Source organism: Alnus glutinosa, chromosome 7, assembly GCF_958979055.1.
Source record: "Alnus glutinosa chromosome 7, dhAlnGlut1.1, whole genome shotgun sequence".
In the NCBI taxonomy this organism is placed as follows: Eukaryota; Viridiplantae; Streptophyta; class Magnoliopsida; order Fagales; family Betulaceae; genus Alnus; species Alnus glutinosa.
Genome location: NC_084892.1, coordinates 10,720,907 through 10,748,062, shown reverse-complemented (window position 1 = coordinate 10,748,062; position 27,156 = coordinate 10,720,907). Strand labels below are relative to the sequence as shown.

The 27,156-nt window shown below is 37.7% G+C and overlaps 1 protein-coding gene and 1 pseudogene across 2 annotated transcripts in view; one reads left to right on the top strand and one right to left on the bottom strand.

The window, feature by feature from the left end:
• Positions 1 to 309: 309 nt before the first annotated feature.
• Positions 310 to 1,809, bottom strand: LOC133873235 (VAMP-like protein YKT61; annotated as a pseudogene).
• Positions 1,810 to 2,984: 1,175 nt separating this feature from the next.
• Positions 2,985 to 27,156, top strand: part of LOC133874360 (ferredoxin-dependent glutamate synthase, chloroplastic) — a 49,431-nt gene continuing 25,259 nt past the window's right edge. Inside the window, exons 1-8 of one of the 2 annotated variants that reach the window (XM_062312258.1) lie at positions 2,985 to 3,438; positions 8,564 to 8,879; positions 16,343 to 16,785; positions 16,892 to 17,023; positions 17,708 to 17,806; positions 18,480 to 18,550; positions 25,059 to 25,155; positions 25,774 to 25,866. In XM_062312258.1, coding sequence (XP_062168242.1) covers positions 3,148 to 3,438; positions 8,564 to 8,879; positions 16,343 to 16,785; positions 16,892 to 17,023; positions 17,708 to 17,806; positions 18,480 to 18,550; positions 25,059 to 25,155; positions 25,774 to 25,866 — 1,542 coding nt within the window. In that variant the 5' untranslated portion in view covers positions 2,985 to 3,147. The remainder of the gene's footprint in view (positions 3,439 to 8,563; positions 8,880 to 16,342; positions 16,786 to 16,891; positions 17,024 to 17,707; positions 17,807 to 18,479; positions 18,551 to 25,058; positions 25,156 to 25,773; positions 25,867 to 27,156) is intronic. The other variant, XM_062312259.1, reaches the window with a different exon arrangement.

Sequence of the window (27,156 nt, the reverse complement as noted above, 5' to 3'; positions counted from 1 at the left end):
AGAAGGGTATCGAACTATCCGCGATTCCACAGAAGGGTACTAAACTATCATTTCTCTCGAACCCGGGATTTTAAATATCAAAATGAGTCCCATAAGGGCATTCCGTCTATTCTCGATGTTAAAACGTGACGGAAGTCGATTCACGTGACTTCCACGTGACTTTTTTAATGCGTTCTACCCGTTTTGCCCCCACCTAAACAAATAAATTACGTCTCTTTCCACCTTCCCCGTTTACTCTCTCTTTCTCTCTCTCACAGTTACACACACATAAACCACAAATAACCCAGATGAAAGGAACGAATGGTGAGCTCAAGGATCAAGAGCTCGCAGGCCTTGACAAAGAGGATGGTTGCCTCGGCAGAGATCATGCGCACGTTTGTGTCCAGCATGACAAGCATACGTGACTGGCCTAGGCACTTTCGACAATTCCACTTTTGCCTGCATCTTAGAATATCAGTCTTCAATATCCATTAAAAAGCTTCCACTCTTCCAGCCGGTTCTCCCCCCTCTCAACGACATTTCCTTCGTCACAAATTTCACAGCCTAACTCCGTAGCTTAGCAAGTGCTCAATTCCCGGCACCAAAACCAAACCTGCCAGGGGCCTAACGGAACAAATTTTGCAGCTTCTATGAATAACATCTCTTTTGCAGTCCCGACCACTACCCTCCTCCAAGCCCATTTCTTTGGGCAATCCAAATGGAGTTTATCGGCCTGACTTCCCAACCAGTCTGATATTTGGGCAATCCAAATGGAGTTTATCAGTAGTACTAGTACTACCACTTTGTTGTCATATATATATATATGAATTAATCTCTGCTGACTCTTAATTGCCATTTACATATAATGTTAGTTTTCATATTTATTTACATCGGGCGAGAGATCAGAGGTGTCGAAGCTCATTGTTAAGCAGTGCAATTTTCTTCTTCTAGGGTGCGTTGGCGATGCTTTATCATGCTGCATCAATCTTTTTTTCCTGTGGAGATGATGCATCCAAAGACAAAACCTCAACAACCCACATGGCTATATTACACTCTGTTTTAGGAAGCTAAAACAGAGGAAATTTCATAAATGGATATTTGCTATTTAAAAGGCTCTCAGAACCATTCCTCAAAGCACAAAGATGGATATCTAACTTACAAATGATAATCCCATACTTGTTCCACGTACTAGTCCACACCGCACCACCACTTGACTTCACTGCACCACATGTAGTCACAGCACATGTAGTCAGGCGTGTGGCCATGGGAAGCTACGGTATTGAAGCCAGTGTTGAAGGAGTGGTTCAAGAACTTCGGGTACAACACTGATTTGTTTTCTTTGCTTGCTTGTAGAACATCTGTGATGCTGCACTGAGATCTGAACTCTTCTCAACTAAACTGTCCAGTTTCTCACCTCATGCAAGTACACTGTCAGTAGTTTTATGAAGGATAATTTTAGTTTCATCCAACTTCCTCTGAATATTCAACAACTTGTCAGCCTCCGCAAGATCCTGGAATTTTGTCAAAGCTTCACTCAAATAGGGCCATAGTTGGGTCTTATCTTCTTGTGCAGTCTTCCATGAATCACCAAAATTTTTCTGATACTCATCTAGCAACTGATTGAGCAGAGAAAAGGTACTTCGAACTGGGTAGTGATTATCCATAAAGCCCAATGCACAAAGGCCATTACTCTTGGTGCTGGACGGATTGACGTTGGGAGGGAGGGGTGCGCCTGGCGATGGTGCAAGAGACGAAGACGATGAACTCCTTCACATTCGACCTCTAGAAGTACTCGAAGTGGCTCATGTCCAACGTCTGTGCCAGTATCATGTGGAAGTATGGTGAGTTGTTTGTTTGGACAGGATGGGTATTCTGGCTTTAAAAAGTCATGTGGAAGTCACGTGAATCGACTTCCGTCACGTTTTAACGTCGAGAATAGACGGAATGCCCTTATGGGACTCATTTTGATATTTAAAATCTCGGGTTCGAGAGAAATGATAGTTTAGTACCCTTCTGTGGAATCGCGGATAGTTCGATACCCTTCTGTGAAGTTAACCCATTTTATAAATATCTTTTGCTAGCGTGATGTTCTTTGTCTTCTAAAACGAGGGCACATTACAAAATTAGGTTACTATGATTTTATAGTCAATTTGAAATTTCTATTTGTCGAATTTTCTAAAGATTAAATTAATTCCTAATTGATATATATATATTTTTTGTCATTTAAAAGTAACAGAAACATGACTATATGTGCTACTCTATTCTCTTGAATGTACGACTTTTTGATTTCCTCATAATAGTCGGTAGCTCCAAATATTTTAAAAATTTGTAGCAGCCTGCACTTCTGCTTGAAAAAGAATATATTCTCTGGCTTCTATCTTTTGGTATTATTATTGAAAAAATAGATGTATTCTTTATATTTAGTTGAAAAATGATACAAATTAATTTTTTTATATTGGATCCCATAAATTTAATAATAAATTTAAAATTTGGTCGTATAGAGATGGTTAGAAGATGTGTAACGACCTGCTTCAATGACACAATATTGTCCGTTTTTTATTCCTCCGAACCAGACTTCTCAACAAATCACTCATTCCTGTATTACATTCGTAAAAGAATGTTTAACTGCAAAATTTTGATAAGTTTATAGTTATCACAGCTTTAAAATGTATTGTATAAAAAAAAGTAAATATATTTTCATTCTCATATTCAAATGATATGAGACGTTACAAGATAGATGCCTAACATTTGCCCCTACGTTTTTCACGGAGTTTTTAAAACTTAACTAAATATTAAAAAATACTGAAAATATTTTATCAAAAACGTTTAAGGTCCAAATAATCAAACCTTTACAAAAATGTGTAAAAATTGTTGACGCTTTCGGCATTTGAATGAGGCAGCGATGAGTCCAGCCGGTGCAGCGTATAAACATGCACCGTGACACATCTGAGAGAAGCTCCGAAGTCCACTTAGGAATGTAAACATCAAAAACAGAAAAACGAAGAGATACGAGACAGAAGTAGTAGACGCCAGAGGAGTGTGTGTGAGGCTGGTTGCTCCGGGCCACTCTCTCCGTTTTATCTTCTTCCTCATCCCCACATTTCCTTCGCCACACGATCGCACCCCAAGTTCCCAACCCCCTCTCTCTCTTTCTCCTCGCCTCTCTCTATGGCTCTGCAGTCGGTCTCTCCCATTTCTCAGCTCCTCCACTCCAATACTCGCGCCGCCGCCAAGCCGCCGCCTTCAATTCTCGCATCCAATGACGGGCGCATGTTCGTTGATTTCGTCGGATTGTATTGCAAATCGAAGCGCACGAGACGGAAATACGGAGCGTCTTCCAGAGCCAGGAGTTTGCCCCGTTTTGTGGCGAAGACGTCGTCGGCGGCCAAAGCCGTTCTCGATCTTCGTAGTAGCGCCTTGGATGGTGAACCGAATGCCCGTTCTGATGTGAGACCGAAGGTGCGGGTTTTGTTTCCAGAAATGCGTATCTTGAATTCTACAATAAAATAAAATAAAAATAAAAATACTGGATTCTCGTTTTGATATTTTGGTGAAATGGAAATCCATTACTGGAAGAACTTTCTTGTTTGTTACTGTGTCCGCTAAAAAATGTCGCTTTGGAGTGAAAGCAGTCTAACGTGGTTTTCGTTTCAGTGGTTCGTGGAAAGAAAAAAACTTGTCTCGGATACGGAGCCAAACGCGCCCGAAGAATTTTTAGTTTTTTTTGGTGTTTTGTTTTTGTCCCCCACTCTTTTTCCTGTTGTACTGTAGATTGTTTCCTGAGATGGACTAAGGCGCTGAATATCGGATATAGGTTGTTCCTTGAGATGGACTGAGGTATCGTTTGGTTGGCGTTTTTTGCGACATATTCGACTTAACTCAGCTCAGCTAATTAAATTGGGATCGACTTTACGGATCCTCGTCAACTAATCAGGATTATTGCCTCTGGATTTTAGGAGTACTTTCAAATTTTGCTTTCAAAAGCAAGAAGGAAATATTAGTTATAGTCTCTCGGTCTTAGGATTTTACAGCAATCTTAGCTCTCAAGAGAAATTTGTTTCTTAGATACCAATTGAACAGTGTCTTGGGACTTCAGTACTGGTAATGTTTTTGAGAACCAAAACTTGATGCTGTCGAAGAGTGAATGGTGTAGGACTGAAATTTAACATGGCTTAATGTTCAAAGCAATATGTGGTAAAAATTCCGACTCTGTAAGTTCTTGGTGAATCATGATTAGGCCAACAAGTGTTGTGGAAGCTCAGTCAAATGCCCTGGGAAAGTTTGATGCAAGTTGAATTAATAAAATAAAATGATAGTAACTTCAATGTGAGCACTGATTATAAGCAAAATGTCTTGCAAAAGGCATATGGGTGTTAAGTGAGTTTGTTGGCCAAATGGTGGGTGCTGACCACTGAAGATGGGAATATTTGTAATTAGTCTAACACTCCAGCCCCACGTTGGGAAATGGATAGTCCATATAGAATGAGTAGATTATAAAGACACTTATGGTGCTAAGCGCAACATTGTTTCCTTACTAGGTGAGACTGAGCTTTATAAGTAATTCGGAAGCTCTAAGCTGATTAGTCCATTTGGAGTGATAGAGTTCTTTCAACCTATAGGGCTTTTTTTGGGTTGTTACAATTAGAAACTTATAGTTTATTATTCGTACTCTTTAGTACGGCACTGGTTTTGAATTTTATACACTAATCAATTTATTGACAAATAAGTGCATTATGCATTTTTGTTGCTGATCATACTGTTTATGTATCCTCATTTATGATGCTGCTGGAAGTTATCCTTTTCAGGAACTATGTATTCCCAACATTTCCACTTTCCACCAATTTTTTATTTTTTTTATTTATAAGTGCAGTGTTTCCATCATTTTCCTCTTTATCTCACATTCAAATTGAGTGCTTATAATATCTGACATTTGAAATAACGTTCATATATTGTTAATGATGCATGCCAATGAAGAGATATAATTAATGATTTATAAGTGACTAGTAAATTATTAGTTGTAAATTATTAGTAAGAATCAAATATCTTATATAACATACAGCCTAATTATAGTTACTGTGTCATGCCTAACTCATTGATGATCATGCTAGGATCTACACTCAAACTGAACGGCCAATACTACTTTTATTCTAGATGTTGTTGATGATGAGTAATAGTGTGATACCGCTGGTGTTTGTATCTTTGCACTCTTGCCAATGAGTTTTAGTGTAAATGTTATCTACTCCACTCATAAGAAACGGGATGGAGGATCTAATTGTTTGTTCAAGACCCAATGGGTGCATGTGTAACTTACCAATAAAAAAGTTTATTTATTTTTTTATTTTTTTTATCTTTTCACCATTGACCGTGTGATGTATGATATATATATATATATATATATGTGCATGTCCATAACCATAGCATGTTTCTTGTGAACCCTAGACTATGAATCTTTGGTGCTAGTGAACATGCCTCTAGTTAGATTCTTCTCAAGTGTAAGAGTGTGGGTTTGATTCTTGAGAAAAACCTCTTGAAAAATAGTGTAGGTTATAGAACAACACTGGGTGATTTTTCCCCTCTCAAAACTTATTTGTCATTTCAAGTGGATTTTCCATTTGCCCATGGCATATGTTGAGAAATTATTCTAAGAAAAGGATGGCGGCTTGTATATAAAAAGTAGATCTATTGTTCAAAACTGTTTAGGATCCTCTAGAATTCCTTGGTTATTCTTCCAAGTAGATTTCTTCAAATCCCAACCATTGTTTTGAATTAAAAGATTAAGATTTTGCCATATCAGCATTTATTACTTTTATCAATTCAACTTTATTACCTTAGTATTTACCATAATTTTTTATTTTTTTTCGCATTTTTTCTTGTAAGTAATTCAAATTCATTAAAAGTGTAAAGGGGCAAAACTCTAGTACACATGAAGTATACAAGAGAACGTCTAAAGTATAGAAAAAGAACAACAAAACTCAAATTCAGAGAAATTAGAAGCATGCAAGCTATTAAACGCTACTATTTATGTATAAAGGGCTTGGAACAACATCTTCTTCAACTCTAACATTGTAGTCTAACAATCTTTAAAGCTCATTGCATTCCTTTATATCCAAACACACTACATTAAACGCAAAGGAGCCCACCTCCACATTTCCAAAGCATTACGGTGTCCTAATTGGCTACTCCAACTCACCAATAACTCTCACCTTTCGAGGCATAACTCATGTGTAACGACCCAGGAAAAATAGCTAGCCACATCTGCGTTATCACCCCAAAAAGACTAATTAAGTTGGAACTTTCCTAGAATCTTTTATAAAGTTTAGTTTCACCTAGTAACTAGGTAATGTGAGACTTAGTACTCATGACTATCTTTATAAACCGCTCACTCTATGTGGGCTACTCCTCATCTTTCCAATGTGGGACATGGGTGTTACAAACTCTCTCTTTAAACCCCTAATGTCTTCATCAGGGTCATGTCATGCGGTGCTTCTGTACCACATGACTTGGCGTTATTAGGTGACTATGATACCAATTGTAACGATCCAGGAAAAAGTTCTAGCCACATCTACGCTATCACCTCAAAAAGAATAGTTAATTTGGAGCTTCCCTACAGTTCTTTATAAAACCCAACTTCACCTAGTAACTAGGCAATGTGAACTCAGTACTCATGAATATTTTTATAAATCACTCACTCTATGTGTGCCATTCTTCATTTTTCCAATTTGTGACAGGGGTGTTACATCATGCAACCCGAAACAAATGGAAAAGTGAACTCCATAATTCTCTTCACATTGAAGAAAGAGGTGATCAATAGACTCCCAACTTTTATTACACATACAACACCAATCCACCACAATAACATTCATCTTTTGAATTATCCAAAGTTAAGATTTTCCATAAAGTTATCGTCCACACAAAAAACGCCACCCTCGAGGGAGCCAAGGAAAAATCTCAACTACTTAAATGAAAATAATGGATGAGATTTGATGAAATCTACGTGGTAGACTCCTTTAAGAATTCTAAAGAATCTTGATTATTAATAGATACAAACTTGAATGGTACAATGCGAGACCTTCGGTTTCAAATTCATACTTGGAATTGGGAGTAATAAAATTATATTCAGAATGAGAGCATGGAAAGTCTGTGCCAAATGAGACCTGTTGATGGGCCTAGTTCAAATTTCCAAGCGGTGTATTACCAACATTTGCTATTTCCCCTTGGGCTAAGTAATCAAAGCACCGCTCAAATGGTTCACCCCAAAAGCCTGGAGTTTTTAGTTGGTGATAACCAGTTCAACCATACTGTTTAACATTTGATAGAGGATAAAAGTTTTATATGCATCCTTCTTTAGATGATGAAACTGCATAAAGGAGTCTTATGCCACTAAGTCTATCTTGCGTCTTCTTTTCCTTGTAAGTTTTTGTCTTCATCTTCTCTTTTTAGTTTTCCTTCTATAATGCTGTAGTACACTGATGTAGAACGAAGTTAGGAAACCTGTGTGCTTGTGGTGGGCTTAAGGTTAGGAGAATATAATGATATAGGGTCTGGGATTTCGGAAGAGAGGATTAGTCTTTATAGATTGAATTATGGCTTGAAAAGTTTGAATTTTGATGGAAAAAAGGATATGGAAACTAGGGAAATGACTTGCTAGAATTTTCTGGCAGCAATTAAAGGTTGTACTTTTAAGGATGTTTAGAGGGACAACTTGTGATATGAAAGGTTGAAGGGATCTGATGTGAGGTTGTAAAAGAAGAAAGAAAAGAGAAAAGTTTGTAGTTGTTCAGGGTTGTGAACACACTAAGGCCAATGTGCTCCAATACTTAAATAGTCACTATTCCATTAATCAACATCTGAATTAGTTGAATACAATGAAGCATATTCGTAGACTTTTGTTCTTATTTAACCTACTAGGGTTAGGACTCCTGTTTTGACTCGTAAAGATACGACCTAACAAAATCCAATAAGAGATGGACTTGGACTCAGAAAAAAATCGAAGATGCTTAGAAACTTCTAGACTCAACTCAATACCCAAACAGCCTTACTTTATAGGAGTTGTTGAAAATTGCAGATCTGCTTCGCATTTCAAACTAACCATAGCTTATATAGTAACATCCCAAATTTAAAACTGATTTTAATTCCACTCCTAATGACTTACCTTCAAAACCTTGTAAAAATCATCTCAATCTGATGTTACACATGAATCCCTCACATGGAAAGCTTCAAGTTGCCAAATCTGAAAATTACTTCAAACATAGCAACTTGGTCTTATTCCATGGATGCATCAAATGATACAACGAGACATAGACTAGATTTGCATTATCATATCTTTTAGAGTTTGAAGACCTCATAATCAATAAAAATGCAATGGTCTTGATATGCTAGAGGATCTATATAGAATTTTGTTTTATCTTTCAATTGTTTCAGTCACCCTTGGAGGTGGCATTTCATTGTGCTGTGCTATGATATTACTTTGTTGTTCTTGTGAAATGAGCTGCTGCATGTGGATCTATCCGTCTACATGATCCAGTTTTCTTACTTACCAAAAAATAAAAAAAATAAAAAAAATTGATCCAGTTTTCTTGCTCAGCAGGTTGCAAACTTGGATGATATAATATCAGAAAGAGGAGCTTGTGGAGTTGGATTCATTGCCCATTTGGAAAACAAAGAATCCTATCAGATAATTAAGGATGCTCTTACAGCTCTTGGCTGTATGGAACATCGTGGAGGATGTGGAGCAGATAATGACTCTGGTGATGGGTCAGGATTGATGACTTCGATTCCATGGGATCTATTTAACAACTGGGCGAGCAAGCAAGGGATTGCTTCCTTTGATAAGTTGCATACTGGTGTTGGAATGGTTTTCCTTCCCAAAGATGAAGACCTACTGAAAGAAGCCAAAAAAGGTCATTGTTTAAATAGTTTGGATCAACTGTACTCTGGTTACTTTCTGATGCAAGCATGTGTGTGTCTTGATAAATGATTGTTTGATAGTATTTTTTGCTTTTATATCTGTTAAACATGAATTTTTCACTTATTTTGTATAAATTATAAGATAGTCAAATTGGCAATTAGTTGATTGATGAGGATCATGTATTTATTAGTCAATAGTTCTTGGTTCCTTTGGCATGCCATGCAAGTATTGGAATGTGGACTGGTGCCACTTTTACTGGAAACAAAGAGAGTGAGAATTCTGGAGATCATATGCTGCAACTTATGAGTGGCCATTTTCAGTGCATCACATAGTAAGAGGCCTGCAATAACCTCTTCTTCAGGTTTTGAAGTTTACAGATGCTTTATTTGACTCAAATAGATTTGTTCTTATTTCATTGTGTTCCAGTTGTCTTCAAAGTTAGAAATTTTTAAGCTGGCAATGTTGAAGGAAATATGCAAGGATATCTAAAAGCAAGGTCTCAGAACTTTTCAGGATTATTTAGGGTTCAAATTATGTCTTATGTAGGTTATAATTCAAGTATTAGGGTTGGCTCATTCCTTGTGATCTGTATAGCCCTTTTGAATATTAAAGAGCAAAAGATCAAAGCAAGGTCTGTAGGTTCCCTAACCTGTTTTTCTAATAGAAATTGAAGAACTTTATTGACAGTGGCTAAAACAATAGATTTTAAAATCAGTTCTAGAACTCCTTTGAAATCCTTATGTGTTGATTTGATCATTCACATATTTATTGGTTAAATGTTAGCGTGTTATTTCTTTACATATATGCACAAGCCGATACTGGCTACTAAATGGAACTACTAACAAAATTTTCAGATTTATTGTAGTTATTATTATTATTATTATTATTTTTTTTATAACTGAGGAATGAAGAAGCATGACTTTTGGAGGTCCTTATGCAGAGCTTTTATATTTTATTTTTTGATAGGTAAGCAAAGAAGTTTATAAAAAGCGTAAAGGATTTATAAAAAACTTCATAGGGATTAGGCCTGCAGAGCTTTTATGGGGGAAGAGAGATAGAATCTTTCGAATTGAATAGGATTTATTTTCTTCTGATGTTAGTTTATACATAATTTGAGATGTTTTAATGTGGTGAACATATAGGACACTTCCTTGGAAAGAATTTTCAAGTGGGCCACATTTTTAAAGGTTGTAAGCAATGGAAATAATAACGCCAAAATGTTGGAATGTTAATACGATCTGAAAGAATGAGAGCTGTAATGCACTACAGGGTGCAAACAAGTCCAGAAAATTCAGTAAAACTAGAAAAGTGAGGACTATTGTACATCGCCATCCAAACATAAAGAGATTTGAACATAACAACTTTTAACTTAACACCGAACTCTCGTAATCTTTTAAGTTCCTCGCTGGTGCAGACAACAGATACAAGCCACTGATTACGTGTGTGTTTGGACCCTGACTTTTGGCTGGGTGATTGAGATTTGGAGATTTTATTATTGGCGCTTTTGTTATTTCGTATTTTATTGTTTTGTTATTACATATTTTATTGTTTTATTATTTATTTTTCAGACTTTGGTTATGTTATGATTTTGGGCTTTATGTTATTTTCAGTAGGCTATAAGCCCAACTGTCACTAGGGTTAGGGTTTATTTCCTAGCCTATTTAAACCTAAATTGGTATCGTAATTATCAACTTTTGATGAATAAATAAATGATCGATTTTTTGCACTTGTCTTCTTCCTCTTCCTAACATTTTCTTCTCTCTTTCCTGCTTCTTCTTCTTCCCGTTCTCTCTTCTCTCTTTTACTTGCTTCTTGTTCTCTGTTGGTTGTCCGGCATCACTTGCGTTCCGCTTTCTCCAAATGCACCACATTAAGCACAAACAAGCTATCCTCTAAGCTTCTAAAATACTGTGGCTTCCCAACTGACCTCTCCAGCTAGCCAACAACTCTACCAGACTACCACCCTTCTAGGCATGACCCACTCTATACTAAAAAGACGGAAGATCAAGACCCACAATTCTCTCACCACTTCACAGTAGATAACAAGATGATCTATGGTCTCTCCACCCCTCTTGCACATGCAACACCAATCTACCACTATGACGTGCCTTTTATCAGGTTATCCAAAGTTAAAATCTTCCTTAGCTCCGCCGTTTACACAAAGAACGCTACTCTGGAAGGAAATGGAGAGCAAGTGGGAGTGCAAAGTGCATGATAAAAGGACCTGACTTCAAATGTCTACCTTTTGGAGGAGATCCAATATATTTTATCCTTGTTGCCTTGACTCAACCTAAGAGAGTACAAAGATCAAAGAACAAAGTGACCAAGTCCACCCCCTAATCATTTACGAGTTTGGTCAAGGAAATATTCCACTGAAGGTTGTTAGAAAACAGCCCATGATTTGCCACCCAAGCCTCCTTACAACGAGCAATACTAAAAATATTCTGGAAAAGATGCCTTCAAAGGAGGATACCCATACCACAAATTATGCCAAAAGTTGGTCTTAGACCCTTCTCCCACCTCATATTTGATAAATCTAGACAAGACCTCCCACCCCCTCCTAATGTTTTTCCACACCTCCACTCTGAAGGACCCAACAACTTCATTGTAACACCATCCTCCCCTCACGCTATATGATATTTGGTTTCCGCCATCGATCTCCACAAAGCCTCACTATCCGTAGCCTAACGCCATAACCATTTCCCTAATAGAGCTCGGTTAAACTGAATTAGATTTATAAACCATAAACCACCAGAGCAAATCGGAGAACAAATCTTAGACCAACTCCACCCCACAAAAAATCCCTATGAAGTTTCTCAATCCGATGAGCAACACCTATGTGAATGGGGAAAAGGGAAAAATAATAAGTTGGCATATTGGACAAATTACTTTTAATTAGTGTCAGCCTACTTCCCTTAGTCAAAGAAAGTCTTTTCCAACCAGCCAAACGATCCCCATTTTTTCAACAATACTATCTCATATTAATTTTGCCTTGTATGAAGCTCCCAAAGAAAGACCCAAGTAATTCATTGGCAAATAGGACACCCTACAATAAAGGATACAAGCCAAACCTCCAACATCATCCACAATGCCAACCTGGACTAACTTTTTTTTTTTTTTTTTGATAAGTAAATTTAGTCTTATTGAAAGCATAAGGCGTTCCTAAGTGCATTGAAAGTATTCAAAAGGAAACACTTAACTAGGAATAGAAAAATAGACAAGGAAATCGGCAAAACTAATCGACAGTAGGAACAAAAAAGCCATCGTCCAAAGATGCAGAGAACGAAAAAAAGAAGTTAAAATATCCTCTATGAAATTCTCCAAATCCTCAAAACACCTAATATTTCTTTCCTTCCAAACAAATCCTTAAAAAAATCAAATTGACACCATCTTCCAAATCGCAGCACTCTTTGGCCTTTCAGACTTCCACCAATAAGCAAACAAGTCGATGACTCTTCTAGGTATAACCCAAAACATACCAAATCGAGTAAAAAGGGTATTCCACAAAGCGGAAGCCACATTGCAGTGAAAAAGAAGGTGGCCCACTGATTTTCCATCTCTCTTGCACAAGCATAGAGACAACTTAGGTAAGTTAATCTTCCACCCCGAGACAGCTTCAAAATATAAGAAAAGATAACACAAATGACGTAAATGATCAAGATTTGCCTCACAAAAATCAAGGTATCATCCGTAAACAAAAGATGAGACACCAAAAGCATGTCATTATTCTTTGACCACATTGACAAACCTGATAAGAGCCCCCTATCTATTGTGACAGACAACATTCTAATCAAAGTCTCCATGACAACAACAAACATAAGAGGAGATAAAGGATCCCCTTTCTCAGACCACTAGAGCTATTAAAGAATCTAGAAGGAGATCCATTAATCAGAATTGAGAAACACACTATGGAAATACAGTGAACTATCCAAGCTCTCCATTACTCCCCAAACTGCATCTTCTCAACAGCTATAGTAGGAAACCTTAGTTAACATGATCATAGGTCTTCTCTAGGTCCAATTTACAGAGCACACCAAGTTCCCTTGATCTAATTTGGCTATCAAGAAAATTCATTAGCTACAAGAACTGAATCTGAAATCTCTCTCTCCGTGATGAATGCATTTTGAGACTTGGAAATAATCTTCTCTAACAACGTTTTCGGCCTATTTGCTAGGACTTTAGAGATGATTTTATAAACACCCCACAAGACTAATAGGACGGAAGTCCTTAATGTCACAGCCTCAACTTTCTTGGGGATAAGGGAAATAAAAGTTGCATTGAGGTTCTTTTCAAACTTCCCTCGAAGATGAAACTCCTTGAAAACATTCATGATATCCTCTTTAAGGAGCTTCCAACAACTCTGGAAAAAACCATGGAAAAACATCAGGGCTTGGGGTCTTATCACCATTCAAAGCTCTCAGGGCCTCAAAAACCTCACTCTTCAAATTCTCTTTCCAACCACGAAACCTCCTTAGAACCAATAGAATTGAAAGAAAGACCATCCAACTTTAGCGCCAACTAAACTGTACTGAATAAAGCTGATTGTAAAATTGCGCAATATGCTCCCTTATTTCTTTAGAATCCAAAGACAAGGACCCATTAACAACTAAGGAATCAATAGTGTTGTTTCCTTGGAGGTGAGGTAATTTTTTCATGAGTTATCTACTTTGGGGGGTTCTTCTTTTCCTTAGAAGAGTTTTGGAAAGTTAAAGCCCCTTTGAGAGAGGTGTTTTTTTTTGGTGAACAGCAGGTCATAGGAAGATTTTGACATTGGATAATCTGATAAATAGAAAACTCATAGTGGTGGAATGGTGGTGCATGTGTAGGAGGAGCGGAGAATATATTGATCATCTTTTACTCCATTGCGAAGTGGCAAGAAAATTATGGAGTGTGCTTTTTACCCTATTCGGAGTCCATTAGGTTATTCCTGCAAGGGTGGTACAGGTGTTAGATTGTTGGCAAGGTCAGGTGGGTAGACGCTCACTTCTAGATGTGTGGAGGATAGCCCCGTTGTGCTTAATGTGGAGTATCTGGATAGAGCGAAATGCTAGAAGTTTTGAAGATCTCGAGAAGACAAGGTAGGAGATCAAGAATATCCTGGTCAAATCACTTTTTAGTTGGGCTGTGGCGTATAATATCTCTCAATTTTCTAATGTTTATGAATTTGTGGAATTTTGTTCTTCTTCTAGCATTTAAGGGGGACATTTTTTGTATACATTCTATGTACTAGGGTTTCGCCCCTCTGCACTCTTCAATGAAATGAATTATTTATAAATAAAAAAAAGTATTGTTTCTTTTGTTCAAATTAGCCACTTGGTGGAAAAAATTTAGTGTTTCTTGTCTCCCTCTCTCAACCAAAGATCCCTTGACTTTTTCCTCAAACTCACTTATTCGAGAAGAAGAATAATCATTTCCACAAACGTAAAGGGAGGAAGCCAAAGCCGGTGGTGGGTCAAGGAAAACAAGAAAATGTGGGTTTTCTCAGGCGGGGGTTTCTTGAGTCGAGCTCCTCCTCTCTCTCTCAGGCTAATCGTAGATTTTCAAGCGCTCGCCCTCTCAAGTCTGTGGGTGGTCTCCAGACTATCTCTCCTTTGGAGTTGTCTATGGCATGCTCTTCGTATTTCGGGGAAAAGGGGGATAGAACTATGGCTTTCCTCTCTGCCCTTGATGAGGACCATAGGCAGTGGGATATGATTGAAGATTGTGAGCTTTAGGGGCTTAGGGTTGGGTTGTTTTGTGGGCTGTTCCTTGTCGGGTCGGTTGTGAGGCTGTTGCTTCTTGTATACTCCGTGTGTACTAGGGGCGCCTTACGCTGTTTTTTTAATAAAATTGCAATTACTTATCAAAAAAATAATCATTTCCAAGTCCCTAGTAATCTTTCCTTTTCTCGACCTTTCATCATCACATAAGGATTTTCCTTCTACAATAATATCAAGATCTAAGAGTTCATCCAAAAGACCTTTTTTCTGCTTCTCAACGTTGCCAATAACCTCATTTCATTTTTTCATATCGGTTTTCAAGACTTCCAATTTACAAATCAAAATAAAACTAGGGGAGCTTTGAAAGCTGAAGGACATCCACCACTGTTTCACCTGTTCCACAAAGCCCTCTGATTTTAACCATATATTCTCATACTTAAAATAACGACTACTCCTAACAACAACACGACAATCAAGCAACGGAGAGAAGTGATCCGATAAGATTCTAGGGAGTCTCCTCAGATAGACATTAGGAAACTGAGCTTTCCAATCAGGAGAGAGAAGGAATCTATCAATTCCGGACCATGATGGAGATTCACTATTTTTTTACCACATAAAGTTCCCACCTACAAGAAGGATGTCCATGATGTGGGCTTTCTTAGATGAGCACGACGATGTGGGCTTTCTCAGACGGGGGTTTCTCAAGTTGAGCTCGTCCTCTCCTATTTTGGCAGATCACGGTGAATCTGAGTTGTCCCACTTCTCTACTTCGTTGATTGATGTTCCTTCGGTGCTGGATGGTTGTTTCAGGGAAAGATTGATTAAGTCTGCCGTTGGTGTCCAGCCTTTCTATCCTTTGGAGTGGTCTCTCTTATGTTCCACAGTGGGGTTTGGGTCCAAGGGGCAAGAGGATAAGACTGTGGCTTTCTTATCTGCCTTTGATGAGGAGCATATTCAGGAGGATAAGCGTGTGGGTTGAGAACTTTAGGGGCTTAGGGGTTTGTTTTGTTTTGTGGGATGTTGTTTGGGGCGGGTAGGTGTTGAGGTTTTTGTTTCTTGTATACTTCGTGTGTACTAGGGGCGCCTTACGCTGTTATTTATAAAACTTGCATTTACTTATCAAAAAAAGAAAAGAAAAGAAGGATGTCCATGAGACCCTGTTCAAAGATGAATTTGGAAAATTCTAGCATAGCTGGGGAAATTCACGATTATTGTGGAGTTTTTGGCTGAGATAATGAGCGTAGCTTGGTATTCAAGAAGTTTGGTTGCCTCATCTGGTGTTAGAATTTGATTGTTTATTTTGCTTTCATGAATTGTACCCAGAAATGGCTGGTTATGTAAAAAGAGGGATAACAAATAATTATTAAGAAAGCAAACGATTACAGTGCTTTTAGATTTATGTTAACCATTTTGTTGATTTTCCGGAGGATGCTAATATTATTCAATGACTGATGATTTAAGAATTTAGGATGATTGAATGTGTCTCTTTGTATAATTTCTCGATTTTCATGAGATATTTACCAGTTGTTTCCACTTATTTTAAAATATTTCTTCTTATGTAACATTGTCTGTCTATTTGTCTATCTATTTATCTATGCACGTGTGCCAGCTCACAAATGCAAATTTATGTATGGTTTTTTAAGGCAACGTTATATGAAAAGACTTAAGTAAATTTTTGTTGGTTACTTTGTCTTGTAAATGTTCAATTTGTAAATTTAATCTGTTCATTGATGGTTAATTCTAATTGCTTCTGTAGTTATTGTAAATACTTTTAGACAAGAGGGTCTCGAGGTGCTTGGATGGAGGCCTGTTCCTGTGAATACGTCTGTAGTTGGTTACTATGCAAAAGAAACCTTGCCCAACATACAGCAGATATTTATTAAAGTTGTCAAAGAAGAGAACGTTGATGACATTGAACGAGAACTGTACATCTGCCGGAAATTGATTGAAAGAGCAGCGAGCTCAGAAAGTTGGGGAAATGAACTTTATTTCTGTTCTTTGTCCAATCAGACAATAGTTTACAAGGGAATGCTTCGCTCAGAAGTTCTTGGGCAATTTTATTCTGATCTTCAAAGTGATCTTTATAAATCCCCTTTTGCCATTTATCATCGAAGGTACAGCACAAATACTAGTCCTAGATGGCCTCTTGCACAACCAATGAGATTACTTGGACATAACGGAGAAATCAATACAATACAGGTTACAATTTCTTTAGCTTTGGGAGTTCTCTGTAATACTGTGCTGTAAACAGCATATATGAGTTATACTTAGTTTTCTTTCTTTTGGCACTGGAATTATTGTTCAGGGTAACTTGAACTGGATGCAATCTCGTGAAACCTCATTGAAGTCATCTGTATGGCGTGGGCGTGAAAATGAAATTTCTCCATATGGCAACCCAAAGGCATCAGATTCCGCAAATCTTGATAGTACAGCAGAAGTATGAGCTATCACATATACCATTATTTTAATATTATGTGTCATAGGAGCCCTTGCTGATAGTGACTCATTTGAATTAAATCATTGAAAAGAAAAAAGGGAGGAATTGAACATGCTTTCAGAAGTATTTTCTCTTGGTGGACTTTATTTTTGAAACCTTCAAGTTTATAACTTATAGTGACAGATTGCCGTCTTAATGAGTAAGCATGTATATTAACAATGTTTTATTAGTTTCGAAATTATATATATGTATGTGTTTGTTCAAAAAAATCCTTGCAAAATCCAAAGTTGTTTGCAAATTAAAATCCATATGATTTCATGTTAATTTCCCAGCTACTGTTTGGTGCTGGTGCTTGCAAGAGCATGTTTTTAATGATGATCCATGTGGAGCCATTCTTTTAACTTTTGCGTTTGAAGTGAATCTTTGGTCTGAACATGTTTTTAATGATAGTCTGGTACATTCAAAAGCTGCTGGAAGATTTTCTTCCTTTCTGTCATTTTATTTTGAGAAACATTAACTTTTATGGCTTAATGGCAACCCATTTATCTATTAACATTTGTTATTGTTTAAACTCACCTTATTTCAGTATTGATTCTTTCTTTTGAATTCTTATGTATCTCTATGAAGTTTGATTAGTTTCTTTTTCTTGGCCCGATACTAATTCCTTCTTTATGCTTTGCTCAGTTTTTACTTAGGAGTGGCCGTACTCCTGAGGAAGCTCTAATGATTCTTGTCCCGGAGGCATACAAGAATCATCCAACTCTTATGATCAAATATCCTGAGGTATTTTGTGTTGACAATCTAAAGTTCCTTTAAGTTGTGAACACAAATTTTTTTTTTTTTTTTTTTAAAAAAAAAAAAACTCTTCTATAGCATTATCTGTTTTCCTTTCACTTTTCCCATGACACATCGTTCAGATTGCTGCCAATCATTTCAATGGTTTTTTCTCAAACTAAATTAACTGAGCAAAATATCAAAACTGTCTTCTGGGGTCAGCCATCAGCTATGCTGGGCCTTTTTCACTGTCTAGCTATATTTTGGGCCTTATTTTCTGTAGAGAAATGCTACACTTCCCAATTTTTTTCTCCAAAATTCGGTTCCCAAATGATGTGACACAATCCCATGTGATCAATTATTTTGAAAATGTGTCACCATCTCATGGGATTGTGACACATCACTTGGGGACCAAATTTTAGAAGAAAAATTTGGGAACTCAGCATTTCTCTTTTTTGTAAGATCCTTGACCACTATATCTTTTCTTACTACTCAATCCACACACTCTTTATCGTCTCCCTTGTCATTTTCCTTGCAATTTTTCCAATTCACTTGAATCTAGTCTTCAAGGTTTATGGACCAATTCAGTATATGTAATTATCCATGTCTTGATCTTAGTGAACTTTATGTAATTTTAATTGATATCACTTGTGGATGTTACTAAAATTTTCTTTTTCCTTAGGTGGTTGATTTTTATGACTACTACAAGGGTCAGATGGAGGCATGGGATGGACCTGCTCTACTCTTATTCAGGTACACTTCCAAAGGAACTTTAAAAGGACCCGCAGTTCTCTTTTTAGTGATTTCCGAGTCATGGTTTTGGGCAGTTTTTAAGTGATAAAGTCTAGTAACTGAGTATGGTCTTGTGCCTCAGAAATTTGAGTCTTTATTTCAGAAAATTGTGAAGAAGACTGATCTAAAATCTTGGACCTTTGATCTAATTGTCTTTTGGGTCCTCCACAAATTTAAAACTGTTAGAACCCTACCTATATGGGTGAGCATTGACCTCTTGGGTCGGGATTGGTTGACTTTGGAAAGCTGAACTAACAGGATCATTAGATGGAATTCAGCCACTGATCTCAAGTTTGGCAGTAATTGAACGGTTTTGGCTTTGCTGGTCGACTGGGTTGGGGTTTGAGGGTTTCATTTTACTTGCTTCAGTGACCTGTTTTCAGATCGTACTGGAAGATTGGAGATCTGTTGACCATATGTCATAGAGAGACATGGCGGAGCTTGAGAGAGGATGGTCTTGATGTCTCGGACAATGGTGTGGACCAGTTGCTAGAATAGGAGCTTTCAAATCAGAAACTGTGGATTTACGAGTAGTTGCTTGGTAAGAGCCATTGCAGAGCAAGGGTTTGAAGTAAGGAGGGAAATGATTTCAGAGATTGGTGCGTGAGGGAATGGGCATGGAGTAGGGGCAGAGCCAAGATCTTTTATTTAGTGAGGTAGACTACACCTTCTTGCAAGACAATGCCTCCCCTTATTGTAAGAACTTAGTAATCCATACAACCAATCCAAAAGCATTAAGTAATAGAGTAGGAATAATCAAATATGAAAGTGACAGTTAAACAAAATTTGAATTTTAATACCTTCAAAAAAAAAAAAAAAAAATTCCAAAACCCAATTTCTAATTTTGGATAACAAATACAATAGATCTAACCTCGCCAAACAAAAATATCCTAGAATTTTCCCTCCATAATTAACACAAAGCTAACAAAGGAGGTTATTGATGATTTTCTCACTGTTCTCTAATCAAAAAGCAAAAGTTGTTATGCCACGTACGGTGTTGGAGTTGCTGAATAGTTGGGGGGCGGCGATTGGAGGTGGTCATGCTATAGAGGCTTGGCGGTTAGCTCCTTTGTGCTTGATGTGGTGTATTTGGAGGGAGCGGAATGCTCGACTGTTTGAAGATGTAGAGACATCCATGGTGGAGCTACGGAAGCGGTTGCTCAATACTTTATATTTTTGGATAGCGCCCCATCATAGTTTGAGTGCTTTTACTTATGTAGACTTTTTAAATTTATTCTTTGTTCGTCCCTTTTAGGGGTTCTCTTGTATACTTCCCGTGTATAAGGGTTGCGCCCCTTTGCGCTTTTATATAATAATTGCAATTACTTATCAAAAAAAAAAAAAAGCCAAAGTTGTTGGACTTGGTAAATTGAACTTGAAATAAAAATACTTTTATATTTATCCAAACATAAATAAAGCAAACCATTATATTTCTTAAAATATAGTAGGCTTGAAAAGATTTGAATGTTGTAACTTCTCATTAACGTGGGACGAAAAAATTTCTATATTTCTGTTAAATGATTAAATTTACCTCTTCCTATCAACTTAAGCTTTTAAGAAAAGTTGTGATTTAACATAGTATCAGAGTAGAGATCTTGAGTTCAAATCCTGTTTTCATCATTCACCTCCTATTTTAATTAAAATATTTTACGTGTTGTGCCTCACCTATTAAAAGAGAGTTTAAGTCCACATGTGAGGAGGAGTGTTAAATAATAAAATTTTCTTCTTCATATCAGCTTAAGCTTTTAGGAAAAATGGTGATTTAACAATTTCACCATAAACCCTTGTTTGGTTGACAAGAAAAGGCAAGAAAGGAAAAGAAACTTACATTTCACATCTTAGAATCTTGACCAATTGCTATCCAAGATAACAACTTTGTCTAGGCTTAGTCATGTTAAATATTCAAGTCTGAACAAAAAAAAGATTCCCATTACAATTGTCACCCCAAATTAATATTTTTTGTAAGTGAACAAGCACTTAAAGAAAACATTTGTTGATAAGAAAACATGATTGCTCTCTTCTGATGAATCTCTTCCACTTGTCGAAAATTTATATACATTAGCGTGCGCGCACACAAAAAAAAAAAAGAACGCGAAATTCGGTAAATGAATTTTCAAAATTGTTGAAAATGAAAATGTGAGGACGATTGGACGTACATTGTGGAAGGTGAAGATGGGCAAGGAGATTTGTACTATTCGCAGACCTAGGGATGTGTGGTGTACATCCATGGTAGGGAGGGATGAAGGATTACAGAGATTGGTTTTCTCTCAATCAAGAACTTGGCTTTCCTTTCAAAGTTGTGGTCATGGAGAACAGAGAAAGTGCAACGCTCGGGATAATTAAGTACCAAAGGAAAATAGAAAACTTGAAATTTATAAATAAATGTTGGGTTAATTAGGAATTTGGTTGAGCACGGGCTCGTAGGCATTTGATAAAAAGCGAGGGTTGGCCACGTTTGAGTGCGGGAAATCTGCCACGTGTCAATTAGGTGTTTGCACAGGAAAATGGACGGCCAAGATCGGATCTTGATATATCGCGTTCAAACGGTGTAACATGCTGTTTGAATGGAACACCATCTCCACATGTTGATCATCGTGCGAGTTAGGTGAAACGCGGTGCCATACAACACGTAATAAATGTGTCTGACCTGATCGCCTTCAAATGGTGTAAAGTGTCATTCAATCAGGATATCTCTACGTGTCAACAATTGTGCGGGTCAGTGTGGTGCGGCGCGATGAGACATGAATTTAATGCGTGTGACGTAATTGCATTCAAATGATGGAATATCCCGTTCTAGCTGGAGTGCACAGTACGCAACAGTTTGCCTATATAAAGGCTCGAAGTTGGAGAGAAAACTTATTATTTCTCTCCATTCGTTCGTCCAAAGCAGAGGCCAAGAGAGGGTTCATGTTAGGGAGAGAGAAAGGATTTTTAGAGAAAGAAAGCTTTGGTGGTTCTTGTGTATACTCCCGGTGTACTTAAGGGTGCCTTACGCTTTTTAATAAAATCTTATAAAAAAAAAGGAGTGCTAAAGAGGGAAGCTTAAGGGAAAAGCTGGAAAGATACTTACACCCTCTTTCTCTCCATTGTCATTTCGTTGAGTTCATGGATATATAAATATTATTGTTGTTGTTGTTGAGTTTTGGAGGTTGTGTTATTTGAGATGTGATTTGGAGTGAATGAGAAAAGTGTAGAGAACTAGGGTTTTTATTAAGAGGGAAGGATTTTTGACGTAAAAGTTAGTGTTTTTGAGATGCATGTTTGGTTGTATATGGTTATATGGAATAAAAGAAGAGTTCATGAGTGTTAGAACTTGGTTAAAGTGGTGCATTTATGTTGGAGGTTGGCTCCTTTATGTTTAACATGGTGTATTGGGAGAGAGCGGAATGCACAAAGCTTTGAAGGTAGAGAGAGTTTGGTGGTAGAGCTGAAAAAGATTATATTCAACTCCCTTTACACATGGATAGCAGCACGTAATTGTTTGCCTTTTTCTAGTTCTAATGATTTTTTGAACATTTGTTCTTCTTTTTCTCCTAAATAAGGGGTTCCCTTGTATACTAGGGTTGCGCTTCTTTGTGCTTTTCTAATGAGATTAAATTATTTATAAGAAAAAAAGGCCTATGCAGATGGCAAAATCAGAATGGGAAATAGAACAACTTAGACAAAGTGGATTGTCAGTTAAACTCAAGAAAATGAGAAGAGGGACAAGAGTTCATGGAAATAAAGAATCTATTAATAATCAAAAGAACCTATTCCTAATTCAAGAAGCAACATGAATCATAATCCTTTTGTTAAAAGTCCTAGTCAAACATGGAGAAAGGTTCATTCAAAATCACCAGAGCAATAAATCTATATTCATTTATTTATTTGTTTGTTATGGTAATGCAATGCAAGAGGCCTCGATCCATTTGAAAGGCAAGGACAAGTGGGAAGTTTTGGTTCGAATGAATGCCTTGATAGTCGTATTAAATCAAGGGAGCCGGGAGTCGTTTGCAAAATGGATTTAGAAAAAGCTTATGATCACGTTAATTGGGATTTTCTGTTGTATATGTTGAGGAGATGCGGCTTTGGAGGAAAATGGTGTTCGTGGATAGCTCGGTGCATTTCTTCTGCAAAGTTTTCGGTGCTAGTTAATGGCTCACCATACGGCTTTTTCAGCAGCTCTCGAGGCCTAAGGCATGTGTTGGATGGTTTCAGAGTGGGCGATGCTTCTTTTTCCCACCTTTTGTTCACTGATGACACATTGATTTTCTGTGATGCTAGCTCCTCCAAGATTCGGTCTTTGCGAAGTCTCTTGCTCTTATTTGAGGCTGTATCGGGTCTTAAGGTTAACTTGGCCAAATCCAGCATTATTCCAGTGGGGAATGTCGCTAATGTGGGAAGGTTAGCCGACTTTTTAGAGTGTGAAGTTGCTTATTTGCCTGTGATGTATCTGGGTCTTCCATTGGGGGCTCCTTACAAGTCTACTCGTATTTGGGATGGAGTTATTGAGAAGGTTGAAACACGGTTGGCTAGTTGGAAAAGGTTATACCTCTCTAAGGGAGGGAGAGTGACCCTTATCAAGAGTACGCTCTCTAACTTACCTACGTACTACATGTCTCTGTTCCCTATACCGGTGAGTGTTGCTTCTCGCATTGAGAAGTTGCAACGCGATTTTCTTTGGGGTGGAATGGGTGAAGATTTTAAATACCATTTGGTGAGTTGGGAGAAGGTTTGTACTCCAATTTCGAAAAGGGGGGCTTGGCATTAGGAAGTTGGTTCAGTTCAATCGCGCATTGCTAGGTAAATGGTTATGGCGATTTGGCATGGATAGAGATGCTTGGTGGAGAGTCGCGGTGGACTCCAAGTATGGAAGTTTGTGGGGTGGGTGGTGCTCCCGAGAGGTTGCTGGGGCGTTTGGGGTAGGGTTGTGGAAGTTTATAAGGAAAGGTTGGGAGAATTTCTCCAAATTCCTTAGATTTGAGGTGGGGGATGGGAGCATGATTAGATTTTGGCATGACTTGTGGTGTGGAGATTCAATTCTGAAAGTAGTGTTTCCTGATCTCTTTGGCATTGCTCGGGTGAAGGATGCGTCAGTGGCTGATAATTTGGAGAGTTTGGGCGGGTCCATTCAATGGAACGTGAGCTTTATTAGAGAGGCTCATGATTGGGAAGTCGATGTTTTTGCCTCTTTCTTCCAGGTGCTGGGCTCTACCAAGGTGAATTTTGAGAGGGCAGATTGTCTTAAATGGGTCCCGTCCAAGAAAGGTGTGTTCAGGGTGAAGTCATATTTTGGTTCTATGATGTGTGCTGGAGGTACTCGGTTCCCATGGAAGTGTGTGTGGCGGTCTCAGGCTCCCCCGAGGGCAGCTTTCTTCACTTGGTCGGCAGCTCTAGGCAGAATTCTTACCTTGGACAATCTTAGGAAGAGGAACATAATTATTGTGGATAGATGCTGTCTTTGCAAGCGGGATGGGGAATCAGTGGACCATATTCTTCTGCATTGCGATCTGGCCTCAGCTCTATGGAACAACATTTTCTCCCGCTTTGGTTTTTCGTGGGTCATGCCTAGGAGTGTGCTTGACTTAGTTGCTTGTTGGTGGAAGTCTGGGAGATCTGGGAGCGCTACTTCTTGGAAGATGGTGCCTATTTGCCTTTTTTGGTGTATTTGGAGAGAAAGAAACCTTAGGTGTTTTGAGAATCTAGAGAGCTCCCTAGAGGAGGTGCTAGAGTTGTTTCTCCATACCTTGTATGTCTGGTCGATGGCTTATTTGTACCCTTTATCTATCAGCTTTGCTGATTTTCTTGCTTCTTTTTCGCTTTCTAGTTAGGTGTTTCCTGTTGTATACTTCTAGTGTACGTAGGGGCGTCTTACGCTTTCAATAAAACTATCATTACTTATCAAAAAAAAAAAAGTTTTGGTTCGAATCTGGATGGCAGTGATCTATAGCAGGTCATTGTAGAATTAAGAAGTTAGTTAATATTGGGGATGTAATTCTTTTAGCGGGCCATTGCTAAGTATAGCACCATCATTACTGCCAGAACCTGTACTGCCAGATGATATAAGGGTATATAACTGCAGCCACCTAGCTGGAAGAGTAGTTGAAAGAGTTATTTGGTGCACAGTATCATAATATACCTGATCATTTTGGAGTGATAGTTTTAGTTTGGGAAACTATTGTTTTGCACTTCTTTGGTTCAATTTATGTTGCAGAAAGCCAATGTGAAATCAAGAATTGAAGTTTTTCATGAATGCCTTTGTTGTACAGTAGCAGCATTGCATTACCCACACATAATTATGTTATGTCCTGCATTTTTTTTTTTTTTAAAAAAAAAAAATTCTTTTGGAGGATAGATTTTCTATCTAGACGGTGCTATTATTTAGTTTGTGTTTTCTTTGACATTCTTAATTTTGTTTTGTTTTTTTTTTAAAAAAAAAACCTTGTCATTCTTCTTGCTGATTGTTGCTATTCCAATTCATATGGCACAGTGATGGGAAAACAGTTGGGGCATGTCTTGATCGGAATGGACTTCGCCCTGCTAGGTTTTGGCGGACATCAGACAATGTTGTTTATGTTGCATCTGAGGTTTGTTCCATATGCTTGTTTAATTTGATTCTTTTAATATAGATGATTTTTCGTAAGAGGTTAGATGGAAAATCCGCCTAATGTTCAGATTATCAGGTTTAGGTTCGACTTGTGTGTTGGACAAACTGAAAAATCGGGCCTATTATACAGGATGTGGTGAAAAACACTGATTAAAGGAGATATGCCTGGCCTGCATTAAGGACCAGAAACTGTACCCTATGATTTTGGATAATTCTAGCACATATTCTGATACGGTGAACTGGCCTCTAGTTTGGCTTTTAGAACTCCTTGGCTTCCTAGACACCAATGTACTAAGATTTGGCTCTTTTTGCTGAGTCATCTCAGGTCATCAAAGGATTGTCTAATTATTTGCCTTGTTTTTTAGTCAAACAGAAAACTACATTGTTCATTGTTGCTTTTAAAGTTAATGAGAACATGTTGTCTTATTCTTTACTGTGTTTTTCAGTCAAACAACAAAACCACATTGTTCATTGTTGCTTTTCTTGCGGAAGAATATGTCTCAACTTCTCTGAAAAAGAAAATGAATCTCTTAAGAGGTTATTAATTGAGTTCATCAATGTACCTTAAGATTTAATGTTGCCCTTTTGTTCTTATTAGGTTGGTGTCCTGCCGATGGATGAGTCGAAAGTTACAATGAAAGGCCGTCTAGGTCCAGGGATGATGATAACTGTTGATTTACCTAGTGGCCAGGTATGCACGTAATTGTATTTTGGTTTTGCTTGGTGCCTTTGCAACATTGTTGGTTTTGTATGTAGTGGTGATGGCTATCTTTTAATTTCAAAATTGAAGGTCAATTACTGAACAGTCACGTTTGTGGAACATTTTTTTTTTTTTTTTAATTTGCCTTCTGAAATTACTTATAAAAATACTCGCGATTCTTTTCATCATTGATTTAAAATTATTACAATTAATTTATCTTGTGTGTTTTTTGAGAACATTTGGAGCTTTTCTTTCAAGTATCGTCTTCTTCAGTAGCAAAAGTCAGCATTGACCTTATTGTTTCCTGTATGGCATCCTATTTGTTTATTCATTTTGTCAAATTATGCATGGATCTGCAAAGTTTCTTCTAGAATTCATGTTAAATTTAGAAAAAAGTTGAGTGAAAGTTGGTAACTCAAATCTGCTGCCTATCAAAAACCTCCTATTTAAACAGTTTTAGAATTATAGGGGTTTAGTGAGAAATTTTTTGGTTCCTGTGCCATGTCAAAATGAAGAGACCTATGGTACATCTATTCAGAAGCACATGATTGGGAGGTGGATGTCTTTGCTTCACTTTTCAAGATGTTGTATTCAGTTAGAGCGAGATGGGAAGGCGAAGACAAGCTTTGGTGGGCCCCTTCCAAAAGAGGATTGTTTGATGTTAGATTCTTCTACAGTGTCATGGTTTGTAACGATGGCTCTTTTTTCCCTTAGATGAGTGTTTGGCTGACTAAGGTTCCTTTGATGACGGCCTTTTTTGTTTGTTTGGCAGTCATAGGAAAGATCCTTACCTTGGATAATCTTAGGAAGCGACACGTCATTGTGGTCGGTAGGTGCTGTATATGTAAAAGGAGTGGGGAGTTCATAAACCATCTTCTTTTCCATTGTGAGGTTGCTTGTGCCTTATGAAGTGCTTTCTTTTTCAGGCGCTTTGGGCTGTCTTGGGTTATGGCTAGACAAGTAGTGGACTTGTATGCTTGTTGGTGGTCTATTGGTAGCACTCGAAGTGCTGTTGTGTGAAAAGTGGTGCCTTCATGCCTTTTGTGGTATTTATGGAGGGAAAAGAATGACAGAAGTTTTGAGAACCGTGAGAGGACATTGGAGGAGTTTACGCCATTTTTATTCAATACTTCATTCCAAACGAATACATGATTGGGAGGTGGATTTGGTCCTCTTCTTTCTTAGAGTTGTATTCTCTCAAAGTTAGGCAAGGAGGTGAGGATAGAATATGTTGGATCCCTTTCAAAAGGACAAAGCTTGAAGTGTGGTCATATTATCATG